General features: G+C 48.4%; 1 protein-coding gene and 1 long non-coding RNA gene across 2 annotated transcripts; one reads left to right on the top strand and one right to left on the bottom strand.

Annotated features, from left to right (window-relative positions):
- Nucleotides 1-5,141: 5,141 nt before the first annotated feature.
- Nucleotides 5,142-20,709, bottom strand: LOC147599957 (uncharacterized). The gene is made up of 3 exons (XR_015259172.1): nucleotides 20,572-20,709; nucleotides 18,444-18,621; nucleotides 5,142-5,222 (listed from the first exon to the last, which is right to left on the bottom strand). It is a non-coding gene; the product is annotated as an uncharacterized LOC147599957 (long non-coding RNA).
- A 1,480-nt stretch (nucleotides 20,710-22,189) lies between these two features.
- CCN1 (cellular communication network factor 1) lies at nucleotides 22,190-24,742 on the top strand. The gene is made up of 5 exons (XM_086753208.1): nucleotides 22,190-22,298; nucleotides 22,414-22,630; nucleotides 22,989-23,336; nucleotides 23,483-23,685; nucleotides 23,795-24,742. Exons 1-5 carry the CDS (start codon nucleotides 22,239-22,241, stop codon nucleotides 24,092-24,094), a joined length of 1,128 nt encoding a protein of 375 aa, XP_086609334.1. The 5' UTR covers nucleotides 22,190-22,238; the 3' UTR covers nucleotides 24,095-24,742.
- Nucleotides 24,743-27,010: the final 2,268 nt, after the last annotated feature.

Genomic DNA, 27,010 nt, shown 5'->3' with positions numbered 1-27,010 from the left:
TCTTCAAGCAGTTGTTTTCACTTGCAAAGCAAGGGCAACAGCCCAAGGATATGTCATTTCCCACAGAGAAAAATTGAGCGTAGGGACAACGGATCACCCTTCCACCTCCCAGTGTGTGCAAGGTCCAGGGTGGTAGCCAGGGGAAGAGCTACCAGGAAGAGCTGAGAAAGGAAGGTGAGGAAAAAGTAACAGGCAGAAGAAAAACTGCAGGGATGGGGTGGGTGCATTTCAGGTGTCAGCAGGAGAAGCAGGATAGGGATGGGTACCCTCTCAAGCGTTAATATCTCTGCAAGGATCTGACCTAAAACGCAGAGTTCAGCACTGCACTAATGCATTTGCTGTGTGTCTGGGTCTGGGGAGGAAAGAAGTGAAATCCATTTCTACAACAGAGCCAGGGTTTTAGCTGGGGCAGCCTTCCCACCTCTCCCGCCCAGTGCCCAGGCCATCACCTCACAGCCCAGCACACGCAGGTACAGGGTGGAACTTGTTTTTAAAACTCAGATGTCAAAACACTCTCCCCCTCCCCCCCCTAAAATGGAAAACTCCTTGTGCTGGAATCAAATAATTGAAAAGTTGCTGAAACAAGAGAGTAACAGTTAATCCTGCCCAAAGGATAGATCTAAATTCTCCCTGGAAAGGCTACCGCATGTGGGATTATATATAGTGGTTAACCAAATATTCAAGGGACATTAGTAATTACCATAACATCCCACCACTTACTCTGTCAAATGCACAATTTATGCAACAAGCCCACAAGTTCAAAAGGAATTTGTTTACTTTAAAAATAGTTGGAAATACATTTCCAACCCACAGTGTTTTCCCCAATACCTTCCTGTCCCCACCTCAAAAAATGCCTGAAAGGCTTATAGGTGTTTTGTGCAAACACCTTTCCCAGTGAATTTTCCCTTGGTGCCGTTCATTTCCAATGCATGGCATGCCAGGGCACGCAGCTCCTTCATTTTCCCACTCTCCTGGCAGTGGCACACGCCGGACACCAGCATGAAATGGCCGCTCCCAATGCCGGCCTCCAGGCCCACCACGCCTCGGGGGATCCACCAGTGGCTTTCACACTCCTTGGAGCATGGAAGAGGGTTACAAAGAAGGTGGCTGCACCAAAATCAACCCTTACACCGCAATTCCTTAAAATCTGATATCTATGAAAAATACACTGCTGGAAGCAGAAATACACCAGGGAGCTGCAGACGGGTGTCAGAGGCCAACAGTGGCCACCACTCTGCAGCACCAGCACCACCACCCCAAGAGCCTGAGGCGCACCGGGACGTGGGAGAGTTCCCGCTCCGCTTAGCGGCTTCGCTCCTGGCTTGAAGGGAGCCACAGCCGCGGCCCCAGGCGAGCAGCCCCTGCCCCCGGGGAGCTGCCAGCTCTTCCACCCGGAGCCAGCAGCTGTCAATGGGAAACCTCCCAGCTGACACTGTTCCAGGCTGCGCTGAGTCAGGACCCTAAAAATAAGAGTGGCCTGGTTCCAGCACCCGTGCTCTTTGATCCCCTGGCCCCAACGCTGCGCTGACCCACAGCTTCTGGAGCACTTTGCCAGCCCGGCCAGTGGCCTGCCTGGACTTGTTGTAACCTGTAGCCCCATCATTTCAGTGATGTGTCAACAGAAAGCTGACTCCTTAAATCTGATACGTGTTTTGGTAACTTGCTTTTTTTCTTACCTACACTCTGAGCGCATCAAATGCTTCTAGGGACAAGGGATCAGGATGTGCCCCTAACAACGCCATGTTTTATAGCAGCACTTGAGTTTCTGATGGGATTTATTTAAGACTGTGGAATATTTATAGTTAAATGGAACTGAGCAATGCAATAAAAATAAACTGTATAAGTTAAGCTTATGAGCTTATTAACTGACTCCATACCAGTAACCAAGAAAGGAGTAGCGCTTGGTAATATAATTTTGCCTGATCAGTTGAGCTTAATAAACATGTTGAGCTGAACTTAGCTGGTCTTCTGAGCTCGTGCTTTGCCTTCACCCGTACTTTGATGGCGGTTCACAACCCCTGCCTTTCCACAGTGCGGGCAGGAGGCAGCTGCTCCTTGCAGCCTGGCATGCTGGCAGGAGAGGACCTCAGCAGCTTCTCGCCTGTGTCTGTCCAGCCGGCCCCTGGCCCTGGGCACAGCATCACTTGCAGAGCTCTCCCGGCCACCCCTCTTCCGCTTCGCTTCGCCTCTGACCTCAATGGCTTTGTGGCTGAGCCTGCGCTGGCAGAGGCTCATTACTAAGCCTTACAAGGTTATTTTAAAAGAGCAATCTCGCCAAGATGTGGGAACCGAAAGCCCCACTTTGTTCATATTTGTCTTCCCTCGGCTGTGTGCATGCCAAAGGGCTATCATCTTGCTTCCTGGCTGAAATAGAAATTCAGTAATGCATACTTGGGGAGTTCTGTCACTGCAGTAATCATTTAATAGTGACAAATAAGCCAGGGAATAAAACAAACAGATGGAAAATGGTCAACCCCATCCACGGACACCTGCTCTGGGATGCAGTCTGTAATGATCTATATACACTTCAGAGACAAAATTACTTTACCACATGTTGGAGAGTATCTGTTCAGATCTGGGAATAAGTTACAGGAAAGACATAACGGGTACCAAAAATGGCATCAAATCAACAGTCTAAAAAGTACCTAGTTGTAGTTTTGAAAATAACAGATTATCTCATTCACAAAAAAGCTCTTGAATTGGGAAACAAAACAAGAGTAAAAATATCCCTTAAAGAAAAGCAATACGAGCCCCAGCACTATTCACCACCATAATCTTCCAGGGCTTTTTCAAATGTGGGTTTCCGAACCTGATTTTGTTTAAAAGAAGGTGTTCCTCTCACTAGGAGCAAAGTGGGACCTTCCATATATTTCATTTCCAGGCTCAGGCCTTAAGGCATTTAAGCAGAAGCTAAGAATTTTAAAGATTTTTAAGGCTTCTGAAGCCCAGACTGAATTAGGAAAACCTACACGCTCAATACTTCCAAAAGGCACGGCCAACCTGATTGTACGCCTAAACAAGATTTAAAGAGTGTAATAATACTGGCAAGCATCCCAATCTGAGTATGGTTTACGGTAAAAAAGAACAACCACCTTTGCAGGAACACCTTGTATCTGTTCCCTCAGCAAAATCAGCTTGCATTATTAGATTTTTTTTTTTCAAGTAGAGAAATGATGCAAAGAAAACATGCTTCTGTTCAACTGCACCCTCCCAGCAAAAGTTTCCAGTCTCCATCCTTCTGCCAGAATGTATTTTCATTCCTGCTTTTGAAAGTATCTCGAAATTAAAATAGCCAGAGTACTCTTGCGTAATGATGATGTGGCCTCATGCTATGAAGTCACTATCTGGTAGAATTTCAGCTGTTTCTGTACATAAGTATTTTGAGACTGGGATTGCTGATCTTCAATTGTAGGAAGGCTAGATTTCCACAAACTGAGCAAAAAGAATCCTCTTTCCTCACTGTACCCCTCCCCTCTTGGGTTTAAGGGGAAGTAGGTCCTAAATATACATTCATTCATTACCTTGTCTTTCTGACAGCATGTAAATATGTTAAAATAGCTGGCTAGTTCCCCCCCCAAAAAAAAAAAAAAAGCCCAAGTAGATGGCATAACATGACAATTAACTTACTAAGATGTCAGTACTTTTGCACAAACAGAGTAGATATTATTGCAGCTCTGGACTTTGAATTGAATCTTTGATGTCCAGCAGTGTGTTTGGAAAAGGTAATAATGTGAAGGAAACAAAACCAGGTGTAAACATGGAAAGAAAATTGAAAGCAAATGGGCTGAATTTTGGTTGCAATCACTTAAAATAAGCGTGAACACACAGAATATATATAAAAGCCTTATTGCATGCTTTAACATCAATTATAAGCCATCATTCCAAAAATAACTTTCCCAGGAAAAAAAAAGCATATCCAAAGGAGGAACAGAAGACTGTTATATAAAGGGAATCAGGGTCAAAAAGGAGGGTCCAGGAACACTGATCTATTCACAAACCCTGAATTACTTCACCTCTTTCATGGAAAAATACAGGGCAAGTGTAGGCTTTCTCGCTTCATGTGGTTGCAACTATAAATACATCTTGGGCTGACCTGCAGGTATGTACTGATGCCAGGCAGATCAAAGGGGAATTTTTGCCAGCTTTTTGCTCCTTTTTTTTTTTTTTTTTTTGATAAGAGGTACATGTCCACGGCCATTAGCCACAGAACGGTTCAAATATTACTTTGGGACTCTTACCAGTGACGACGGCTATTTTTATAATCCGCGTGTCTAGGTCTGTGGGATTTTCCCCATTAAATAGTTGCTATTTTAAGATTAACTTGCCAGCCAACGTGAGCCAGAAAGATGAGATCCAAACTTTGTGCTGTTTGTATCACCATCTTGAGTCAGTAATCGGTAATGCTGTAAAATAACTCATTTTAGGCATCTGAGGCACGTAGGCAACCTTTGGCCAAACCAGCCCCGTGAGTAAGGCTGCCTGGCCCAAACAGAAAAGCATTCAACGTGTTTCAGATGCTGCCCACTGTTATTTGGCAGGGACAACTAATTAACCCTGTATCCAGGTGCAGATAATATTGCTTCTAACCCACTGGATCAGCTGCAGGGTCATCGAGGGCTTGGTGGTGCACCACTTGACTTACCTTCGCCTGCAAAGAGCGTCCCAACGGACGAACGTCCCCCCTGCTGCTGGCCATTACTTGAGCTTTGAGCAATGCAGATTGTGAAAGAGCTCGGCTGTATGGGAAATAAATTGTTATTTTTTTTCCTGCACAGAAAGGAATGGATTCAGCATGAGCCAGACTTGCCTTTTTTTTTTTTTCTTGACAACTTGCAGCCCATTGTTTATCAAATGGCACCCTGAATTTTCTGCGTCATATTTTCTTTGACTTAAATATTTTTATTTAACTAATACAATGTGTATAACGGCAAATAAACAAATAAATTTAAAAAACCAGGACTCCTGTGGAAACAAAGTTTACCATTTCCCACACAGATTAGATGTTGATTTTCCTAATGAAATAAAACACTTGCATATAATTCTGCTCCTCTGTACTCGAGACGAACTCAGACACTCATGCTGGATCTTTTCAGTGTGACAGCTGATTACAAACATGCTGTAATTGCCTCACCTGCTTACCTTTTTTTTTTTTCTTCTTCTTCTTCTTTGAGATGCTACATTTCTGTTTCCATTTGGCTTCTGACCTTTTTTGCTTCCTCCAACTGGGAAAAAAAACTGTTCCAAAAAATACCCTTGTCACCCGCTCCACTGGGGAGTTTCGTGGCAAGCCAACGTGGCTGAGACAGATGATGGGCAGCCCTGGCCAACGCTGGAGCAATGCTCTACCGCATGGGTTCCTGCGCCATCGGCAGGCAGGGAACCCACCAGGAACTCACTGGACACAAGAAGGTTTTGGCTGGACCCCAGCGCACTCCACAATGGCAACTCCTACAACTTGTTAATAGCTTGAAAAATTTAGAGCAGTCTTAGCACTGCTCCAAATCGCTGCAGGGCTGCTTAACCCTCCCTGCTGCATTGTTGTGGTGGCTATCGGAACCCATCTCCCCACTCCTCTCTAGTGAAATTTTTGCCTTCAAACAGAGGAAGTAAATAAGAAACTGCACGGGCAGTTTGCGAGGGTGGCAGGAGAGCCCTGCGAGGGCTCACCAAGGACAGGCACAATGCCCTGCTGGCATCGCTGCCTTCTGCGCATCCCTCTCATCCTCACTTGAAAAAGAAAAAAAAAAAAAAACCCACAATAAACAAAAAAAAAATCATCAAACCACCAACCCTAAAATCCCTACCTCTGAACTATCAGACTACCCCGTGGGGTTTCAGATGGCTGCAGCCCTTCTAGGCTAAGAGCTGTGCTGCAAAGGATCGATGTACCAAAGGGTTCAAATATTCACGAGCATCACGGAACGAGGCCAGGCAACATGTAGAGGGTGCTGGGGCTGTTACACTCATTTAGCATTTTTAAATGCTGCCTTCTCCTTCAAAATATAATATTCATGTTTTAAAAAAAATCCCCAATAATCTTTTGAACTTACAGGTTTTTTTTGAGACTTTATTTCTTCAGGCAGGCAGGTGATCTGTACTTACAGAAGGTCTACAGGGTTTTGCTATGATTTTTTTTTTTTCCTAAAGCAAGATACAGTTGTAAATAAGACTTCTGATGACTAAAGTGGCATGGGATCAATGTGTAAAGCTTCGTCAGGCTGTTTATTAGAATGTCCGAGAAAGCCTGGTTCACTTTTTCCTCCGCACAGGCAAGTTTCCTCTGCCTCTGTGTACAGCAACGGAGGAGAGAAAAACACTGGGAAGATGTTGGAAAATATGATCGTAAAGCTGCAAACACTGACAGGTGGGCTCAGAGGAGGTAAATCTCTCCTTCATCACTTTGTTTTTAATGGACTAGATTTTGTATTGAAGTGCTGCCTTCCCCCCTCGTTTAAGAAGGAGCCTATTTACAGGGGCAGGAGGAAAGGACACAGGGCGGGAGCACGGAAGGATGACCTTGGCATTTCACTCAAACTCCTCCTGGCCCTGCGGATTCACTCTGATCACCTTTGCTTGCCTGCCTCCCAAAGCCTCCTGTCCCTGGGGAGCACGGGGACCCCTCCTGCAAGCAGGAGTGGGCTGACTCAGCCCTGGGAAGCATACAGGTTCATCCCCAGGAGCAGCTCAAACGCTCTTTCCAGATGTGACATTTCCGGGCTGCAGCTGGCCACCGAGCCGCCGGCGGCCCATTTCAGCTGGGCACAGCGCTCAAACCAGCAGTGAGGCAGCCAGGCAGAGAGGAGGGTTGGGAAGGGCGTCGATGGTGCCTCCCCAGCAACAACCCACCTTTTGGGGAACGCTGTGTTTATGGTGGCCAGCGGCTCCCTGCCAGCCAAGCCAGGGCTGTACCCACAGCCTCGCTGCACTTGCCCACACTGCTGCCGGCCGTGCAGGGCCACGGGCAAAATGAGTAGTGGAGTTTCTTGCTAGGCACATTCGAAAGCAAGTTTAGAGAAACACATCACATTTGGGAATCTGTGTCACAGAGCTGTTGTGTTTCTGGGGGTGGGAGGGGGGGAGATGGGAGTTGGAGGTGCAGCGGTACACAGGTCCCTCACCCGCGGAGGCAAAGGAGCAGCAAGAGCCCACCCCGGGGTGCTGGGAGGCATTGGGAGTGGACCTGGCCACGTCTCCACGCCCCGGCTGCACAGCCAAGCTAACCAGCTGCAGTGTGGAGGAATAAGGACTGTTCAGTGGTTTTAAAAGTGGAAATTATTTTTCTGCCAGACTGTCTCAGGCTTCTAGCACTCCGACACCATCTGACCATGGGCTACATTTAAAACATGCTCTCTGGCTCTTTCTCAACGGGGAGAGCATATTAATAACAAGCTGGTACAGCCTTTTTATAATGCCACATTTTTTGGGTTAGTAAAATCTCTGGCAAAAACACAAAGAAGATCCAGATGGATTTCAACAGTCCAGCACACCAGTCGCAGGTTGGATGCCCGTAGGATGATGGGCAGCTGGACATCACCTCCTCCAGCAGCACCCTGGGCTGCAAAGCACCTTGACCTTGGGGAAGTGGAAAGGCAGGGTGACTCAGGGAAGCCATCTGCCCAGTTTCCAGTAGCCCTTCAACCAAACCGAATGCTTGGAAGCACTGGTGGAGCCATGAGCAAGTTGTGGGCAGTGGAACTAATGAAACCTCATTTCCTATGGATTTGTATCTTGTGGTTGGCCTTTCCAGTGTCTGAAGACTATACGAGCGCCAAGGAGGCACCTTCTGTGGTCAGGGTGTTCATGGCCTCTCCCTCTGGCTCCCCACCATGGATTCTTCCTCCAGACTCTAACCAGAGCTACGCTTAGGCTGCTGGCTCTCCCAGGACATCGGCAGGGTCTCCTTCCTCCCCTTGGCTGCTCACCTTCTCAGGCTCTGCCTCCAGCTTAATTTATTGAGAACAAATACCTTCTTTTCATGGTTGGCTGAAATTTATCCAGTGGACTCAAAAACAGAGGGCAAACTAGCAGGCAGAAGTGACTAAAAAATGCATTTAGTAAGAAAGCCAACAAAACAATGTTACAAAAACATTATACTATGAAGCAGGAGCAGCCTGTAGTCTTGAGTCTAGCAGTCACAAATGGAAACTTTCTCAAGGCCAGGAGGCACTGGGCGTGTACTACACACCTTTGAGTGCTGAGGACAGGGAGGGAGCTGTGACAGGACCATCTCGAGTCCCTGCTATGTCCCCGTCAAAGCCCAGCAGCGCAGTCCCTGCTCTCCCACCTCCTGCTGTGGGCATGAGGATCCATGAGCATCCTGACCGCTGCACAGCCCCAACACAGGTCACCCAGCACAGCAACAGAGGGGTAAGTGGAAAAAAGCCAGTCAACTCCTCTGTTTGGTACACACAGCTGGGCAGGCACACGTTGCATCTCCCACATAAAAAGCGGATCTATTTTGCCTATGTGTTTACCTGAAATGAGACTAATTGTGTAGCACCAGCAAGGCAACACCTTTGAACTTGCTGACCTGCCTGTGGTTCAGTGCCACAGATCGGCTGTTCCTGCGATAAACGCTGCTGCACACATCTTTTGCAAGAGTAGTAAGAGTAGATGTTTTCCTGTGAAGATACATGACGGAACAAATCAAAAGCAAAAGTGAGAGGCTACCCAGCTTGACCTACAATGTTGGAGGTGCCATATGCCCTACAGCTATATAATTTTTTTAAAAAGACCAAAACCAAAGGCAAGCACATTCTAGTGACTGCGGAGTTTGCTGTTGCAGGCAGCGGCAGGACCATGCCGCAGCCACGACGCAGCTTCGAGCAGACCATCACGGTGCCTGTTACAGGAAACCAGCGACTCTCCCTCCAGCTCTCCGTGGGTGCAATAGGGGTGAAGAGCGATGAAGACACAGGCTTCCTGCGTGCGCACCAGGCACGAGCCGGCAGCGAAGACGGCCTCAGCCTGCTGGGCTGAGGGAAGGTTTGGTTGTCCCAGCGAAGGGAAGGCTCTGGGACCCCAAGAGCAGCCCCTGGCAGCTCCAGGGCGGTTGTCCAGAATGCAAAGCCTGGCTGCTCGCAGTGGTGCGCACAGGAGAGATGCTGGGCATCAATGGGATGGAGAGAGGTTCAGACTGGGTTCTAAATTCCAGCCTGAATTATCCAGTGATCTTATATTTTCCTTGTGCCATGGCTTCCCACGTGTAAAATGCAAAGGCACGTACAGACAGCGTTTCCTGCTGACCCTAGTTTCACGAGAACACAGGCACTAAGACTGTACGGCACCAGAGACCACAGAGGTTTAAAAATAAATACCTTTTTAAGACAATGAGGAATAAATATCATCACATGAACAAGTGCAAAATTAGCTGTAAGCATGTTGTCTGCAGAACAGAAATTCACTTTGCTGTCAAACTGGTCTGCGGCAGAGCTGGCCGGCCACAGGGTGCGGTCCGACGGCACATCCTCTGCTGCAGGAGGCGAGGAGGACACAGCCTGGGTCTGTATTTACAGCTCAGTCCATGCACCCCACACCTTCTCTCTTTGCATGATAATCTGCTTCTCAAAATATTTTCCTTCCTAGAACTAACATGAAAATGAGAGCAGAAGAAGAAACCTAGCCTCAAACTGCTGTTTAAATAGCAATGAGTTACTAAAAAGCAAAGCACAGAAAAAAAAAAAAAAAAAAAAAAAAAAAAAAAAAAAAAAAGCAAGCTGAAGATGCTGTTCATCTGGAATAGAAGAGAAGAGACTGACAGCAGCAAGAGGTTTCCAGATATGCTGAGGGAAAGACAACTCCCATTCACATCCATAGCAAAATGTCATTCAGCATCTGGATCAGGACCCCTCTGCATGGGAAATCAGCTTTCGGATGGGGGCTGGCCACTCTTCTGTGGTGACTTGTCTGTGCCACAGTGACACTGCTGCTAACACTTGATTTATTTTGTCCATTTAGGAGACATCTAGTTATCTCAATTATTTAACAATGTGTAAAATTACAAACATATTCAGCTACAATATGTTCCTCTTGCGTAAACCTCTCCTCTTGGCCACATACATAATGAAAACCCTGTTGAGTCAGTAATAAAATCCAGAAAGCTTTCAAGTCTCAGAACTGAATGTTCAAATTTTGTAGCTCACTTCCTCTTCTAACCAGACAGCAGGGCTGCCAAGAGAATTTCTAGGCATTCAGCCCCTTTTGATATACATACACACACACACAAATATATATAGGACTTTACTGGGGCTGGCAGAGAGCACATAGTAGTTGTTTTTAACGCAGTGATGAACAAACACATTTTTAAAAGAAATCAGAATACAACTTGTTTTCATCTGAAGGAACAGACAGCTCAGACCTGGACAGGGAAAATGATCAGCTCCAGCTCTGTCAATAAATAAATATTTGCATTTCACTCCAGCAGAGGAAAAATGCAGCACTGATTTTAGGAACCAACCTCAAAAATTCGTATGTGGAAATACCATGGTTCTTTATGCAAACGGAGCAGTTGCACATGCAAATGCCTGGCTTGCATGAATAACAGTGCTATGTGCATGTACAGGTCAGGCATATGATCTAGCACACCACATTCTTGGAAGCGAAGCCTCATTCCGTGAAGAGCGCAGCATCCTCACCCTGCACTGAAGCCAAATGGTAATGAGTGAACTGGGCCAGTCACTACTGGGAAGACTTTGATAGCTAAATAAGACAGCCTTAAGATTATACTACACAGAACTCTTGTGATTCCTGCCCAAAAGACTAAATAGCTTCTAAATCCTTTGCACTATTTATAACAACAACCACCACCGCAATTACATTTATTTCTTTTCAGAAGCACTGTCTGCTTTTGTATTTATACTGTAAGCAGCATATTAAAAAGGGGACTAAATAGATTTCACATATGTCAATGCAATACAAGAGCAGGCAGCAGCCACGTGAAGGGAAGGACAAACATTCAATGAGTTTCATATGGCACGGAAATACAAAGTGAAGTTCAAGTCTGAGAGTTTTCCCACACCGCGGCTAAGTACATTACCAACAGCCCCTGATGTACTCTCTGCCATCACGCGGGAGCGGGACAATGCAGGGCATGATACAGCATCCCCCCAGTGCACACAGGTACTTATACTGGTGCGAGAAGGAAGAATAACTGAGTGATCTTAAGCATCAGTGAAATAAATCGGCAAATAAACATCGGCTGAAGAATTGGACCCTGTGGCTCTTCACTCGACAGGCGGAGCGAGGTCATCCTAACCTACCCTGCACTCTAAACCGGGAGATTTTTGTATCACTTTCATGATGGAATCTTTCCACTGTCAGCGGGCCAATGAGTCAATAGAAGAGGGATGCTGTTTACTGAAAAGCTCTTGGAACTACAGGGAGGAAAAGGAAAATACATAGGAGAGGCTAAGGATGGGTTTGAAAAACAAGATAAGAAATAAAACACATAAAACGTGGGAGTGAGGATGAAGGCAGAGGCAGAAATACCAAAGTGAATGCAGAAGGGGAGACGCATACTAGAAGAACCTGGACAGAAAGCTGAATTCAGGTAAGGAACAGCAGAAGGGTGCAAATGGGAATGAGAGAGATGAAAAGTGGGGCAGAAAAAAAGGTGGGTTCTCGAGCTGTGTGCTGTTGATATGCACGTGCCCCTTTTTTAAGGGAAGGCATAGCCAAGATGACCCTAATATCATCAGGACACGGATGAGCCTATCGGGACAGCCAGCTTGCACTGGCAGAGGGTATAAAATAAAGGTGTCTGAGTAGGGAGAATCACAGCAGTGACTAAAACCATGGGGATCAAAGGGAAGACCCATCACTCCACACCACAACACCATTCCTCCCCCTGCAAGGGGTCAGCTTGCACACTGTAGCTGCTCTGCACGTGCTCTTCCCATTAGTAAGCACCCACAGCACTCTCACTCGTACTTCAGGCATCTGAAAGCCTCCTAGTCCTTAGCACAGCCTCCTGTCATCCCCCTGAGTGAGGAAATCATGTTTATCTTCTCTCTGCAGAGGGGCATTGAAGCACGGGGAGGTGAATGACTTGTCCAAGACCACACTGGCAGGCTGTGGAGTTTCCAGAGCTTGAACTCAGCTCTCCCAAGTCCCAGGCCAGAACTGCAGCTGCTAATGAGAACCAAGAAAATTCAAAAAATGCAAATGAACCATCTTTAAAGTTTTATAAGTGAAACTCCTGCTGCAGGCATGAATGGAGGAAGTGCAGACTCCAACAGGCAAATTCTTTGCCACCCCTTCTCCCGAGTCCCAGAAATCCTGTTGATCTGGGCTAATAAATTTCCCCAAGCCCTAGACGTTCTCTTGGCCCTCATCCCAAGCTCACATAAGAAGCTATTTCATAGGCAAGGTTCTTATTTACAGTTACTCAACTCCCATAATGTTTTATCTGAGGTGGCATTTTTAACACTCCCCTCCCCAATACTGGATGAACTGTCTCTTTCTTTGCTTTATAGGTTTGTAACTAATCTAGCTAAAATCCCATAAATATTGGGATGTTTCTGTGCTCCCCATTCAGACAGGAGGCCGGCTGAGGAAAAAGTCCATTAGCATTAAAATGATGGTGACATCCAGGCTGAAGCTGACAATTCATTCATTTTTTAATTCTACTGTCACCGTGCCAGCTGCCCTCCAGGAGCCGACTGTGCATCAACTGTGCAGCCTCCTCGACGCACGCTACTCGGGCAAGGGTATCCTGCCATAAAATCCAGAGAGAGTCACAAGTCCTTGCCAGGTCGTACAGTGGGTTAATGTGCTGCTTTGCTACCCCTGGGAGACCTGGGCTGGAGCCTTTGTTTTACTGCAGACCCGTGTGCCGCTCTCACAGCAAAAAGGAGGTCATAAAGGCAGGGGAATGGGGCACCGGGGAGCAGCCACGGCAGAGCAGGGCGCCTCGGGCCAGCGCTGCTGCCGGAATCAATGAACCTCAGTTTGGGTCTAAGATGGCTGGGTTTCCCTGAATTGGCACTCACAACTAATGCACAGTGAAGAGGTGTGAGTGGGACGTATCGAAACACTGCCTGTAGCTCAGCTTGCAAAGAAAGCATTGCGTTATTCTGCCACATCTCGTGGATGTGCAATGGCCCCAGCGCTGTTGTGGTAACACCACCGCTCGGCATCAGAGCCCCCTTCTCTCGGCACCCTCCTTTCCTGGTGCTCCCGGGTACAATGGGGTGGCCCATGCACAGTACTTGTCAGGAAAGCAGCTTGCAGACAAGGAAGCTGCAGCCAGGGCTCGAAGGCAGAGGCAGCCCATTGCCCCTGCGCTGGAAGGCCCCATTAAGGAGAGATGCTGTGCCCCTTTTACCAGGACAATGGTGTCCTGCACTGAGCAGGTACCCATGGGATGGCCCCATCCCCTTGTGTTTCCAGGATGGCAGGTCACCCGCAGTCAGGGAAAGATGTCCTCTGCAGGTGAAGCTGGTGGGAAAGCAGAACAACCTCACTGGGACTCCTAGCTTTATCCAGGCACCGAGACAACTATAAAGTTAATTATATATATGGCTACGTTTAATCATAGAGTGCTTAGCCAGCCCGAATGCAGACTTCTACTTCCTAACTCTACTTCAACAGAAAACTCTCCTGAGAAGTCAGTCAGCCCACGAATCCCTTTTTAAAAGTTAATCTTTTTTCTTCAAGAGTTAAAAAGTTGCCAGCTGTTTAATCGGATTATCAAAATAAACGCATTTCTCAGCAGAGGATAATTTCTGAGGAAGTCGGAGAGATGCAGATGCAGCTACCCATTCCTTGAGAGCTCTCTGGAAATTCAAGTGTCAGTTGTTTCAGTTAATTAATGTGTGCTAATTAATTAATGCCATTAATTTTGACTAAATAGGTCAGCTTTAACATCAGTATAATTGAGATCAGAAGTTAGAGCTCAGAAAAGACCTCAGCCAAGATCAAAGCTAAGGTGTAAAAAAATCCCCTGAATGTGGATTTCCCATCACCCCTGTCAGCATCTCGCAGGTGTGGGAGGTGCGTGCATCCTATTGCATAGGGAGGGCTCTGCACATTTTGCTTCTGGTCCTGGACACACTTGCTGATAATGTCGAGGCTCTCACCTGTGGTCCTGAGGCCCAGCTCCTTGTCCATGGAAAACCACTGGCCTGTGCCCCCACCCATGTTTTCCTGTGCACAGGGTTTACTGCCCCACTCTGCTCACTCCTGAACTCTCCATTTCACACCTGACCTTCAGCAGGGACATTTCAGCAAGAGCCCTCTTCTCCTGCAAGAAGAACTGCCATCTTGACCATCCTTTTCATGGCTACATAAGTGAGGAAACACTTCTTACCCCACATCCTCACCAACCACCATCTCGTCCTCTATTTTTGAAATATGTAAGGCCTGAAATGTAGAATTTAGGGTTTTACACCAGCTAATATTAATAGAAGCATTCTCAGGATTTTCCCCCCCCCAGTGTAAATGGAACACTTATTTTTTTAAGCATGCCCCTGCGGTGCTCGCAGGCCAAACACTGCAGCATTGTACGCGCCCGGGGAGCTCGCTATAAACACATCTGTCTGGCTGCTCTGTCAGGCCCACCGAGCTCTCTATAAACCAGGAAAAGTAAACCTGTATGTTAAATATTTACTGTTTTCAGTCCGTATGATCTAGAAGTGTTTTTTTAGCAGCACAAGTAAGGCGCACTTTTAATCAAAGATTTTTATTTTGACATGGCACTGTTAAACGCTGCATGGGTACCTCCTGAAAAAGCCCGCTCTTTGAAACCAGAGGCTCTCCTCTCACAACTGATTACAAACATTATCGCACACTGCTCATCTGAAAGACCCATCCTATCTCCTGTTTTTCTGCTCTGATCTCAAATTATCCCCTAAGTCTAAAAGTAGAGCTCATGAGAAGTTTCAGAAGCAGACCCTGAGTCAGGCAGTAAGAGAGGACAGTGACAGATACGTGGCTGGCTGCGTACAAAAGGATACAGAGTGCAAAGAGTTAAAAGAATAACAACAGAAAATCAAACTTCTCTGAAAGTAAACAGCCACCAGCCAGCACTAATTTTGTTTTACGACTAACATAACAGCTAGCTTTTAATACTTGCTCCATGCAAAAGAGCTTCTGCTTTCATCTCAACACTGACACTAGGAGTCATAATTTCTGTACAACAACAGGAAAAGATAGGCTAATGCAATCATAAAAAAAGTCTCCACACCAAAGTAGTCTGCTGATAGCCCCTGCTAACCTTTCACTTCCCGAGGACATCGGTCCCTGGGAAAACAGTGGGCAGCAGACAGGCTTCCTGGCTGACGCAGAGATGTCCTTCATCCCGCAGGGCTGCGCAGGCCACCAGGATCCTTGCTCCTGGCCAGAGCCCATGCAAGGACTCTTTTGCAGAGCAGCCCACCAGCTTTCGCCAGCCAGCTCCCTCCAGTTTTATTTTATCCCCCAGTAGAGATAAGGTGAGGAAGAGATTCCACTCACATAGTTTCTTCTTCACTCTCCTAGAAAAATCACCTCAACCAGCTCCACAGCACAAGACACATCTTTCAGATTTGGATGCTAATCAAGCCTAGAGATGGTTTAGCACTTCTCCCAAATCGCAGGCATGTAAGACTGGGATGGGCAGCTATTTGCACATTCTTGGATCATAACTCTGTCTCCACAAACATTCTTAAAGCACATACATGATCTGTTGGCTGCCTGCAAGTCCTCCCTATCTGCAAGGATGACATCGTGTCTACTTATTTGTCTGCTATTGATTTTTTCACTACAGAATCACAGATGAGAAGCAAGGGGCACAAGCCAGAGAACGGCACAAGTAACTGACCTCCAGCACCAGAGTAGCCCTGGAGGAGGTTGTGGCTGGCTTCCTTGCATCAGTTAGCTCACGCGTGCCGTAAAATAAGCACACACGATGGAAGAACACAAGCTAGCTGCTGCTGCAAGGTGCTCACGTCACGTATTGGTAGGCAAAGGCTAAGAGCCCAGATGGAACAGAATGGAAATAAACAGTAACGCAGCAAACACAACTAAGGTCTCACCGTGTTTTAATAAGCTTGTGTACATAGCAGAGAATGACTAATGACTCTGGACAAAGCCAACAGGCACCTCAGGGGATTCTGAAATTAATCCTGTGACATTTCCAGCAGCTAGTCTGGAAAGCGCAGTAAGTGACAGAATTCACTGTGTGGCAGAGCATGTTCAGCATCCTGCCAGATCAGGCATCTCCTTCTATTTGCACACAAAGAAAAAAAAAAATCTTAATCAATACTCACTTTTTTCAAGAAAATAGCTACAAAAATGTGTTCTTAAAAGCAAAGACTAAGCAAGTCCTTTGAACGCCCATGTACCAGTGACAAGAAACTGTTCCATCAGGTTCCAGCAGGGAGGGAGGGAAAGCATCAGAAGGCAGGCAGAGGGTTCCCCCAGCTTTGACACAGACTGACCTTAAGGAAACATAGCTGTGATTGTTAGCTGTAACAAAATAAAACACCTTTGGGAAAAGAAGAGTTTACCATGTACTTCAAATGTAGAAAACAAAAGCAAACAAGCAAACCTGAACACACTGAAGAGAGCATATTCTGGGGCACACAGTCCGGTAACACAGCTAAAAGCAGGAGGCAGTTCTCTCCAAGGTGCAGTTAAGCTGTAGACTGAGGCAGAGAGCAGCTGACAACCATTACGGACCACAGCCTGGAAATGTGTTTTCATCCAGGATTTCTCAGGCACAACCCCACTGATTGCAATCAGGTTCAGCTAGTTCCAGTAACCCTTGCGATCATGAGCAATTTTCTTTTGAGTTTGCTCATTTCATCTTAACAGATGTCAGTTCACATGCATTGCTCCACTGAGAAACGCTGCACTCTGAGGACCAGTTTAAAGTTAAGAAGAAGTTTCTGTTGAGGTCATTTGGGATGATCACCTCTCTGGGGTGGGATCTCTGACCAGCACATTCATCTCAGCTGATGCTGGGAAAGAACCTGTGTACGTTCCTGATGCCTCAGCCTCCTTCATGAAACTCACGAGACAGAGCTGTGACTTTTTTTTTTTCTTCTGGACTATATAAAGATATTTCAGGCTATATTGCTGTCATTTGCAAACTACATCACTGCATGGAATGAAAGCAATAGATGTGACTAAGAAATCCACGTGCAGCCAGGTGCTAGCTAGGAATACCTGATTTTTTTTTATTTTTTTTTTTTTTTTTGTGCTATGGAGAGCCAAAGCCTATAACAGCCTTTTCATTGCAAACTTCAGCTACAGGGATGTGCCTGACACAAATTGCATCTTCTGAATGTCACCTAGTTTTGAAGTGTACATGCGTGACAACAGGTGAATATATATTAAGTAATCCACCTGTCTCACGGAGGAAATGGTAGTGGCTGGTACTAAAATAAAGTGAATGCCAGATCCTTGAATGACAGTGACAAAGGTATTTTGAGTGTCTCACTGGGCAGGTGGAGCTAAATAGGAGCTGGCTGTAACTGCTTTGCATTTCTGCATCCAGCTTGGGGTGAGAAAGCCCTGCCGTACGTACTGCCGGTCAGCGCTTCAACGGGGACACGCTGGCTGTCAGCAGGGATGCTTCTTGCCTCTGTTATGCTCTACATCCCTTATACCCGTGTAAGGTATATCTGTATAGCAGTGCAGTCCACACACTGAAGCAGCAATGCGCAAAACTGAATACCACTGCAAATTTTCCTTCTGTTTCCCTGCAGGGTTAAGAGGCTCACAAATCCCCCTTCTACTTGCACACAACAGGAACCTCTGCAACACCTTGACAGCAGCCACTGGAAAATGGAACATGCTACAAAGCAAAGTGCCTCCCAGTGCACAAATACTTGCAAAGCAATCCAAGCCCCCTACCCCTAAATATTAGAAACCCCAGGCAAGGTACAGACTATACAAAAACTGACAGGCATGAGCACAGCTGAAGGGAGAGCAGTAGGGAAGAGGAAGAAAACAAATAGGAAATGCCAGACTCAAAGAATTCTGCATAAATTCTGAGCAAATCAAAGCAAGAAAAAAAAATCTAAACCCACTTGAATTTTAGCAGCTGAAGCTTTCTGCCTACTCGGCTGCTCTGCCTGCGCGTCGCTATGCTTAATTTGCCCCACTGGATTTGCACCTCCTGTGAGTGACTGAGAGGAGCCATTGATGCTGGGAGGACTGATTTAGTGCGGCAGGAACCGGCGGCCTGGCAGAGGCTGCGGGAGAGGCCCAGCCCAAGGTAGGCAAACATTGGAGGAGGAAAGGCCAGAGGGAAAAAGACTGGAACAGGGAAAAGGAGAAGAAAGAGGAGGAGAGACAGAAGAAATGCATGGCAAAGGATGGAAAGAGGAAAAAGAACGAGAAAGAGGAAACTAAACACAATACAAGAAAGAGCTGGGTGCTGGGTTTAGTAAGATCTTTCCCAGCGTTCACATGGCCGAACACCTCTGGTGTGCTCCGGTTTTGTGCTGGACACTTACTGCCAGCGGGAGCACCAGCACCCACAGGAGCCTCCGTCCCACGCAGCGCTTCATGCTCCTCGGCAGTCGCTGTGTACGGCCACCAGAAACTGACGCTGGGTGGAGGGAAGATAAACCATTTGGTTATTTTCTTCTTGATTTGTTTCACTGGAAGTCCTTTCCCTGGAGAGACGCAGGCCTGTGAAAATGACAGGATATACTCAGTAAATCTGTAATACTTGCTGCGTAAGCCAACTGTTTCACATTCCTGCTTTGCATTAGCCAAGCTCCCAGCAGACTTTACCTGACAAACAGCGATTGCCTATGGCACAGTAAAATACTCTTCATGACGTGAGGCAGGGAGTATTTCCCAGTTCACTTAGGACTACAAAGGTCTGGAACAGTATGTTACACTGAACAAAATCTAAAATAGAAAGATATTCCAAACTTTTTCCTGTTTCTTGACGTACATCCAGGAGCTGTAGGCACAGCCTGGAAGGTAAACGCTGGGTCACGGTTTGTGACAGGGAAACATATGCAGGGAAAGCCTAGGAAAGGGTCACAGTCTAACATGAACTCCAAAGAAACCCAACCCATCTCAAGTGCTGTCAACTACTTGAAATTCAGGACAGGTTTGTTAAAAGGTGCTTCAAAGCTTTCAAAGTGACCTTTTTTTCAGCAGATGTAGGTTCAGTTACAGTTTCCCATCAAAGTTGTGTGAATGTGTGGTAAGACAAGAAACCAAGTGAGAAAAGGCGCTATTCATTGACTTTTCCTGTGGCATGTGCTGAATGTTGTGAAAGTCATAGATCAAAGCAAAACGCTGGTGCGTGTCCTTCAATTAGACGTAATTAAACAAACGAGTGTTTGCATAAATCCCTGAAAAGCAAAACTGGCCAATTTAACTACGCATTGGTGTGCCAGCTCCTTCTCCTTTTTCAAAATTTCTGAAAAATTTTCAAAATTCTTATTAATCAAGGTGTGTTTAATCACAAACTTGTTCCTTCTGATCACAATGCTGCTGTGTAGAGTCATCCTGGGGAAAAAAGTACCAGTCAGACTCTCCATCTAAAAGCCATTGCTAAGGGTTTTAAAGCTAAAGCACCACAGAAAAAAAACATACACCTACAAAACCAAGGGAAGCCTGGCGTACCGGATAGCCTGGAAACGGGACCAAGCCTCGCTCCTCCTCGTCGCCAGCTGGGGCTCAGCCAAATCAGTAGGGATGGATGGAAAGTCGTTACTACCATTACTGGCAACCACCTAAGTTCGCTGGTGGTCTCTGTCCAGTTCTTAATGGACACATAAAATAACTCCTGTCACCAGAAATGGCACTAAATGGTATAATACTGGCAGCCTCGGGAGATAGCTGCATGTAACTAAAGACTGAACTTCCCTTCCAGCTACCTGGAATTTGACCTTTCTGGTCAAATTTTGAGGCATACAAGTGATGAAGAGCAAGTTCTGGGCAAAGAGGGGCTGCAAGCTTTCATCCCATCACCTTTCCTGAACCACAAAACCACCATAAAGTAAAACGTGGCTCTAATTTTCTTGAATGAGAAGAAAAAAAACACAAAGAGAATAAATTGTGAGGAGGGAAAAAACCCCCACAACGGGGACCCTCCATCAGGCCCGGGCACGGGCCTGGCCACCGCCGGGAGGAGGGATGACAGCGCTGGGGATGGCAGCCCCCAGCCCGCACGGCCGCCCCCGCGGGACAGCCCCGTAGGAGCAGGGGGAGGGGGCCGGGCTCTGCAGCCCGGGCCGGCAGCGGCCCCGGTGACCCCTCCGACGGGGACACCCACGGCGCTGTCCCCGTCACGGCATCCGTCCCGTCGCGGGGTGCTGGTGCCGCCCCCGCACGGCCCCGTGCTGCTGCGCGGGACCGGGGCGGCAGAAAACGCGCTGCCTGCACCGGCCCCGCTCCGAGGACAGCGCACGTCGGGGAAGCCAAGCGGCACGGTGCGAGCCGGCGGCATTCCCGGTGGTGCGCGCCCCGGACAGGCAGCGTCCCCCGGCTCCGAGCAGCGCTCCCGAAACACCATCACTCCCCTCTCCCGCGGCTCCGGCAAGGCCCACCAAGGCTGCCCCGCCGCTACCGAGCGCAGAAGGCTCCCCCGGGCAAACAGGCGCCGGCGGCTGCACTTACCGGAGCCCGGTGCGCGGTCCCCGCTCCGTCCCCGTCAAACGGCCCGCGGCCCCGGGCAGGCGGCGAGACCTCCGGGCTCCGCTCCTCCGCGCTGGGTTGGGGGGGCTGCTGCCGCCTGCTCCCCACCGCCCACCCGCGCGAGCGGCGCGCACAGACACCCACTGCGCGGCCGCGCAGCGCGGCCAAGGCCATGACATTCCCCTCCTCTTCGCATCCCCTCCCTCTCCGGTGTCACCCCCCCCCCGCCCCCGCCTCTGCTTTTCATGGGCTTTGGAGGGGCTTTTGGTAAAGTTTCGGCTCTCCTCTCAGTCTGCTCGTCCACCTTCCAACCTTGAAGGCGACCGCAAAAAAAAAAACCAAAAAAACCAAAAACAAAAAAAAAATCCCCAAAAACCAAAACCCCAAAACCCCCACAAAGCAGCCCCAAACTTGTGTTAGGAACAATAATCTCATTTGCAAAGAAAAATCCCTGGAATGGGGACTCATTGTAGCGCCGTCGGGTAGCGGACTCCACTGCTGGGCTTTTTTCAATAAAGGAGCAAAGCGGCGTCCAGCACCAGTTGGCTCCTCCAGCGCAATCCTCCTAAATCATGATAGACGGATTGCGTGAAAAACAGGAATTCCAAAGAATTTCCTGCCCTGGGAACAGAAGTTAAGGCTATATTTAACAACATCTGAAGCTGTCAAGAATGCTTTGTGGTTGGATAACAGAGCAGAAAAATGTGAAAAATGCAGGCTACTGCTATACCAAATATGGAAATATTGTTACGTCTGGTGTCTAAATGCTCATCTGGAAACGCTTACGGCCCCGAAAGGAAAGGGCGCCACAACAGAAGCTGCCGCTCTCCCCCCGACCCCAAACCCCGGGCTTCCACGGGGAAACGCTGCCCGAGGGCACCCGACCTGCTCGCGGGGCGCTAAAACCGCAGGCCGCTCGGGCCGAGCGGGGGCTTCCCGCCGCGGCGCCCGGCCTTCCCCGCCGTTTCGCTCCCGGCCTGGAAACCGGGCACCCGGGCGCGCGCCGGGCTCCCGGGCTGCGCGAGGCGTTCCGCTTCCCGCCCGCGCAGCGGCACCAGCGCGGGCTGCCCTGTGGCGCGTGCGACGCCCGGTGTGCGTGTTCCCCCCCCCCCTCCGCCCCCCGTCGCTGCGGGCCGGTTCCCGCAGGGCACCCCCGCCACGGCCCCCGGGGGCAGAGAGCTCCCTGTGTTCGCATCCCGGTGCTTAGGTGCATCCGTAGGGATGACGGGGAGCACATCCCACATAACGGGAAAAGCCTCCGCGGCCTCGGAGCGCACCATGCCTCGCGGGAAACCTCCTGCCCCTCCCCCCCGGGCCCCCACCCGTCCCGCTCCCACCGAAGCGTGCGGAGGGGCGCGGCAGGGAGGGGGGGGAGGGGCGGGGGCACCCCCCGCGGCAGGGCCGCCGCCAGCGGCCGCGGTGCCGGGAGACGGGGCGGGGCGGGGCGGCCGCGCCGCGCGCCAGCCGCATTCCTGGGATGCCGCGAGCGCTGGACGCGGCCGCGGCCCGGAACGCGCGACGTCAGCGCCGCGGCGCACGCGGCGGCCCCGCGCCCCATATAAGGCGGTCGCGCCCTGCCGCTGCCTCAGACCGCGCCGGCTCCGCTCCGCGTTCGCAGCCCCTCGCTTCCCGCACCGCCGGCGCTAGAGATGGGCTCCGCGGGTACCCGCCCCGCTCTGGCGGCCGCTCTCCTCTGCCTGGCCCGACTGGTAAGTGCCGCGGCTCTGCGCGGAGGGGAGACGGTGGCGGCGACGGGGAGGGGGGATCGCTCCGGTCTCCTCCCGTCCCGGCGCTCACCGGTCACCGCTCTGCTCCGCTCCGCAGGCTCTGGGCTCGCCCTGCCCCGCCGTCTGTCAGTGCCCGGCGATCGTGCCGCAGTGCGCCCCGGGCGTGGGGCTGGTGCCGGACGGCTGCGGCTGCTGCAAGGTCTGCGCCAAGCAGCTGAACGAGGACTGCAGCCGGACGCAGCCCTGCGACCACACCAAGGGGCTGGAGTGCAACTTCGGCGCCAGCCCCGCCGCGCTGAAGGGCATCTGCAGAGGTAAGCGACTGCACCCCCTACCCCGGGAGGAAAAAAAAACAAAAAAACCCAAAACCCCTGGTCCCCGCGGTGCCGAAGTTTGGTAATTTCGAGTCCATGTATGGTTATGCTTTGTTGTTGGTAGCTTGGCAGAAAGGCACATGACTTCAGCCGTCTGGAATGCGATTCAGTATGTCTGGGCTCCGCTAAACGCACATAAGGAAAAGTGATTCCTGACTAACTTATTGTTCTGGCCCCGCGTCCCCGGGGGATTGTAGGGAGCTCCGCTGTAAATTGCATTTAACAGACCAGCGAGTACCTGCGCTTAAACGAGTGATCCCCACCGCTGACTCCCTCCTTTCCCTCTCTGTCTCTGCAGCGCAGTCCGAGGGGAGGCCGTGTGAATATAACGCCAAAATCTACCAGAACGGCGAAAGCTTCCAGCCGAACTGTAAACACCAGTGTACGTGCATAGATGGAGCTGTGGGCTGCATCCCGCTCTGCCCGCAGGAGCTCTCTCTTCCTAACCTGGGCTGCCCCAGCCCCAGGCTGGTCAAAGTCCCCGGGCAGTGCTGCGAAGAGTGGGTCTGTGATGAAAGCAAGGATGCGTTGGATGAGCTGGAAGGCTTCTTCAGCAAAGAGTTTGGTCTGGATGATTCTGAAGGCGAGCTCACTAGGAATAATGAGCTAATTGCCATCGTGAAAGGAGGCCTGAAAATGCTACCGGGTGAGTATGGGCTAAGTGGTGTGACAGAGGTGATGGGTAAGGGGAGGAGGTGGGAGGGAGGCTATATGACTCCTTAGACCCCCCACAGAAAGAAAGAAACCCGGTGATAGGATGTATTTAGGCTAAGCCCTCCTTTTCTCTTCCAGTTTTTGGATCCGAGCCACAAAGTCGAGCTTTTGAGAACCCCAAATGCATTGTGCAGACCACCTCCTGGTCCCAGTGCTCAAAGACGTGTGGAATGGGCATCTCCACAAGGGTTACCAACGACAATCCCGACTGCAAGCTCATCAAAGAGACCAGGATATGTGAAGTGAGACCATGTGGCCAGCCTAGCTATGCCTCCCTAAAGGTAAATACAGACTCTTACGGTGCTCCTCTTCTTTCCAAACTGCTTCGGGTGGAGGGTGAAGACTGGAGAAGAGTCTCCTGCTAATAATGTTATTGTCTCTCCTTTACAGAAGGGAAAAAAGTGTACCAAGACTAGGAAGTCCCCATCCCCAGTGAAGTTTACATATGCCGGATGTTCCAGCCTGAAGAAGTACCGCCCCAAGTACTGTGGCTCCTGTGTGGATGGCAGGTGCTGTACGCCCCAGCAGACCAGGACTGTCAAGATCAGGTTCCGCTGCGATGATGGGGAAACCTTCACCAAGAGCGTCATGATGATCCAGTCCTGCCGATGCAACTACAACTGTCCGCATGCAAATGAAGCTTATCCATACTACAGACTAGTCAATGACATTCACAAATTTAGGGACTAAGTTGTATTGGGGGTGGGATGCTAAACTGAATTTTGAAGTAACCAGCCATGGAGAAAGGACCTTTGAAGGAAATGGTGCCTTGCCCATTTGAGGGCAACATTGAGATGTTATGAGAGTGCACTGTGCAACTGGACACTTAATGCAACAGAGATTTAAGCATACTTAAAGCTTCATAGTACTGGAGCAACTTTACTGCTTCTTTTTGGAGCACCTTATCTAATTATATACTGTTTTCTGTTTGTAAGTGATCAGATAAGTGTTTTGTTCTGGTTATGAAAACTTCTTTTCTATCCTGTTCAATTTAACACTATGCTTCTCCCCTTCCCTGTCTCCTCCTACCCTTTCCCAACCGAGTTGGAAGTTACATTCCTTCCTGAGGTGGGCACTTGTGGGGTGTTCACAGTGGCAGCTATTATGTACCAACTGTAGTTTTAACAGCAAACAGAAATCAGTTGTTTTAAAGCTGAGTATTTTATTTATCAAACTGTAGCTTTTTTTTTGTTTTTCTTTGAGGTTTGTTTTTTATTTTTACCCCCTTCCAGCCCCTGTAATACTGGAATAAGTTGTAAATGATTTTAATTTTATATTCAATGAATTAAAAGAATTTATTTATGGAATTAATCATTTAATAAAGAAATATTTACCTAACTACTCTCAGCAGAGCATTCTGATAGGCAGCAGACTTAAATACAGCAAATGCAAGAGCTTTCTGTGAAAATTTTTAATTCTGAAGAGCTTAGATTCTCTGAAAATTAAAACAAGCTCTCCTACAGATGCAGCAATGAACTAGAAAGCTGAGTCTGATTCTTTGGGTAAATGACGTTTTTGAAGTGGTGTATGCAGTCTGCAACCCCACGCTTTAGAAAGGATATACAGAAAAAGCTTCTTGCCATTGAGAGCAAATGTTTGCTGGAGAGACTGAAATGTTAATTAGACTGTCAGATTATTCAAACTGTCCTGGAATCTCCAACATAAGGTACTTCATTAGAATGCAGTGCATGCACGGTGATGTTGAACATCGCAGTGGAAGTGTCAGGTCTCACATTTTTTTGGTGGCTGCTTTTTGCAAATTAATACATTTCTGTGGCAGAAGAATGTTGCTTACAGTCTGCAGGAGGTAGTTTGCTTTCACTAAATTCAAATTAAATGAGCTTGAAGCAATGACTTTTGTTAATCCTAATAACCCAGTGATGAAAAGTAAACACACTGTTAACGGGAGAAGAATGTGAGGAATTTCAAGTACTTCTCCAATAGAGTAAAAGGCAAAGCAGCTACGTCTTTTCTATTCCTCACCTCCCCTTCCCCCTTTTAAAATACGTAATTACACTTTATACTGTGAGACACAGATAACATTTGGCTAACCGAGGGAGCTGCAAGACAGCTAGCTGGCAGGCAGGAGGAAAATGACATTTAAAATAACTGAACCAGAATAGGATCTGAGAAAGCAGCATCATACATTTGTACTATTCTGGTTAGCATAAAGCTGTGCTACAAGTAAGACTGAAAGGAAACCTGCAACAAGGTTGTGGTGGTTTGGTTTTTTTTGTTGTTTTTTTTTTCCCCTCTTCCTTGTGACTGGAAAAATATCCTCCCATAGCCTTTAGTAAGAAAGCTACCTCACATTAAAAAAACAGAGACTGAATTTTGAGTTTTTAAAATCGTGAAGAGGTGTTATCCAGTGCCATATAGTCAGATGCAGAAGTGGTTAAGAGTCAACTTTTTATTAGATTAGACATAAATATTTCAATAAATTAAATAGCCAAATATCTCAGAAGCTCATCTCTAGCAGCTAATGCTTTGCCTGAGAAATTACAGCCAGCTTTCTTCTGCTCAGTCAAGTTCTCTCCCTGAAGGCATTCAAAACCTGAGCTGTTTTGGAATTCACCACCTGGCCACCAGTCTCAGCTGTACCTGAACTTGTCTGTACAATATTTGTTGACAGTAAAAGTGTAAAATGTGGTGAAGCACTTCTGTTTCGCTTCCACTCACATGTAGCACTGAACACTTCCCTACATCAGCCGCTGACTGAGAAATCATCAGGTTTACACGCTGGGTTACAGCGTGGAGGGAGGCAGAGGCAGACACTGCTCAGAGACACAGCAGTTGCGTGCGCATTCCTCACCATCGCCACCGTCACTTACATTGGAACGACACCCATCTTCAAACCCACCTAAGTAACACTTCCCCAAAAAATTACATATACGTGTGACTATTCTATATGTGTAGACTGTATGTCTGTAACGCACACCCCATATACAAACAGAAGGGGCCCTTCCAGTTCCTGCCCAAAGCGTGGCTCTAGCCAGGCCCTGGACTTTGCAGCCTGCACTGCGGCTTTCCACGTTCCATCAAGCAGAGAGGTGGTTCTGTCATCTGCCCACTAGAAAAATGTGCTGTTGCGAGAATAAAGGCTGCAGGAGCAGATCATGCAAACACAAGAGTAAAATATACTAAATGAGGTGATCCTGCTATAAAGAGAGGGAATGAACCCCACTAAAATGAACTGCAAGTCTTCCAGAGCTGGGATCTCACACCAACTGATCACCATCTCCTCCCTTTCTGCATTTCACAATTACATGGCAAAACCACTGAACCCCACCATTCGCAATACTGTACAAGGAACCAGTGTCACTTTTTGTGTATCATCTTTGTACTTGCTTTGAAATCTTTATACCCTCTGTTGTTCCAGCAGAAAATACCCTAAATACTAGGCGTGAAAACACAAATGATAAAAGCACGGGTTCCTTTAAGTGCAATTAGCAAGGTTAATGAGCCCAGCTATAATTTCTGCTGCTGCTTCAGCCACCCCACCTCTCCCCTCTCTCTGGCGGTTCATTTTCAAGCTGCTCTGATTTGCTAGGCAAGCCCCCCAGCCAGCTGTACTGGTGCAAGTGCTGGGGTCACCCGAGGATGGAG

This window comes from Chlamydotis macqueenii, chromosome 8 (genome assembly GCF_036417535.1).
Source record: "Chlamydotis macqueenii isolate bChlMac1 chromosome 8, bChlMac1.mat, whole genome shotgun sequence".
In the NCBI taxonomy this organism is placed as follows: Eukaryota; Metazoa; Chordata; class Aves; order Otidiformes; family Otididae; genus Chlamydotis; species Chlamydotis macqueenii.
The sequence above is the reverse complement of the archived record's forward strand: the minus strand, read 5'-3'. Positions and strand labels throughout refer to the sequence as shown.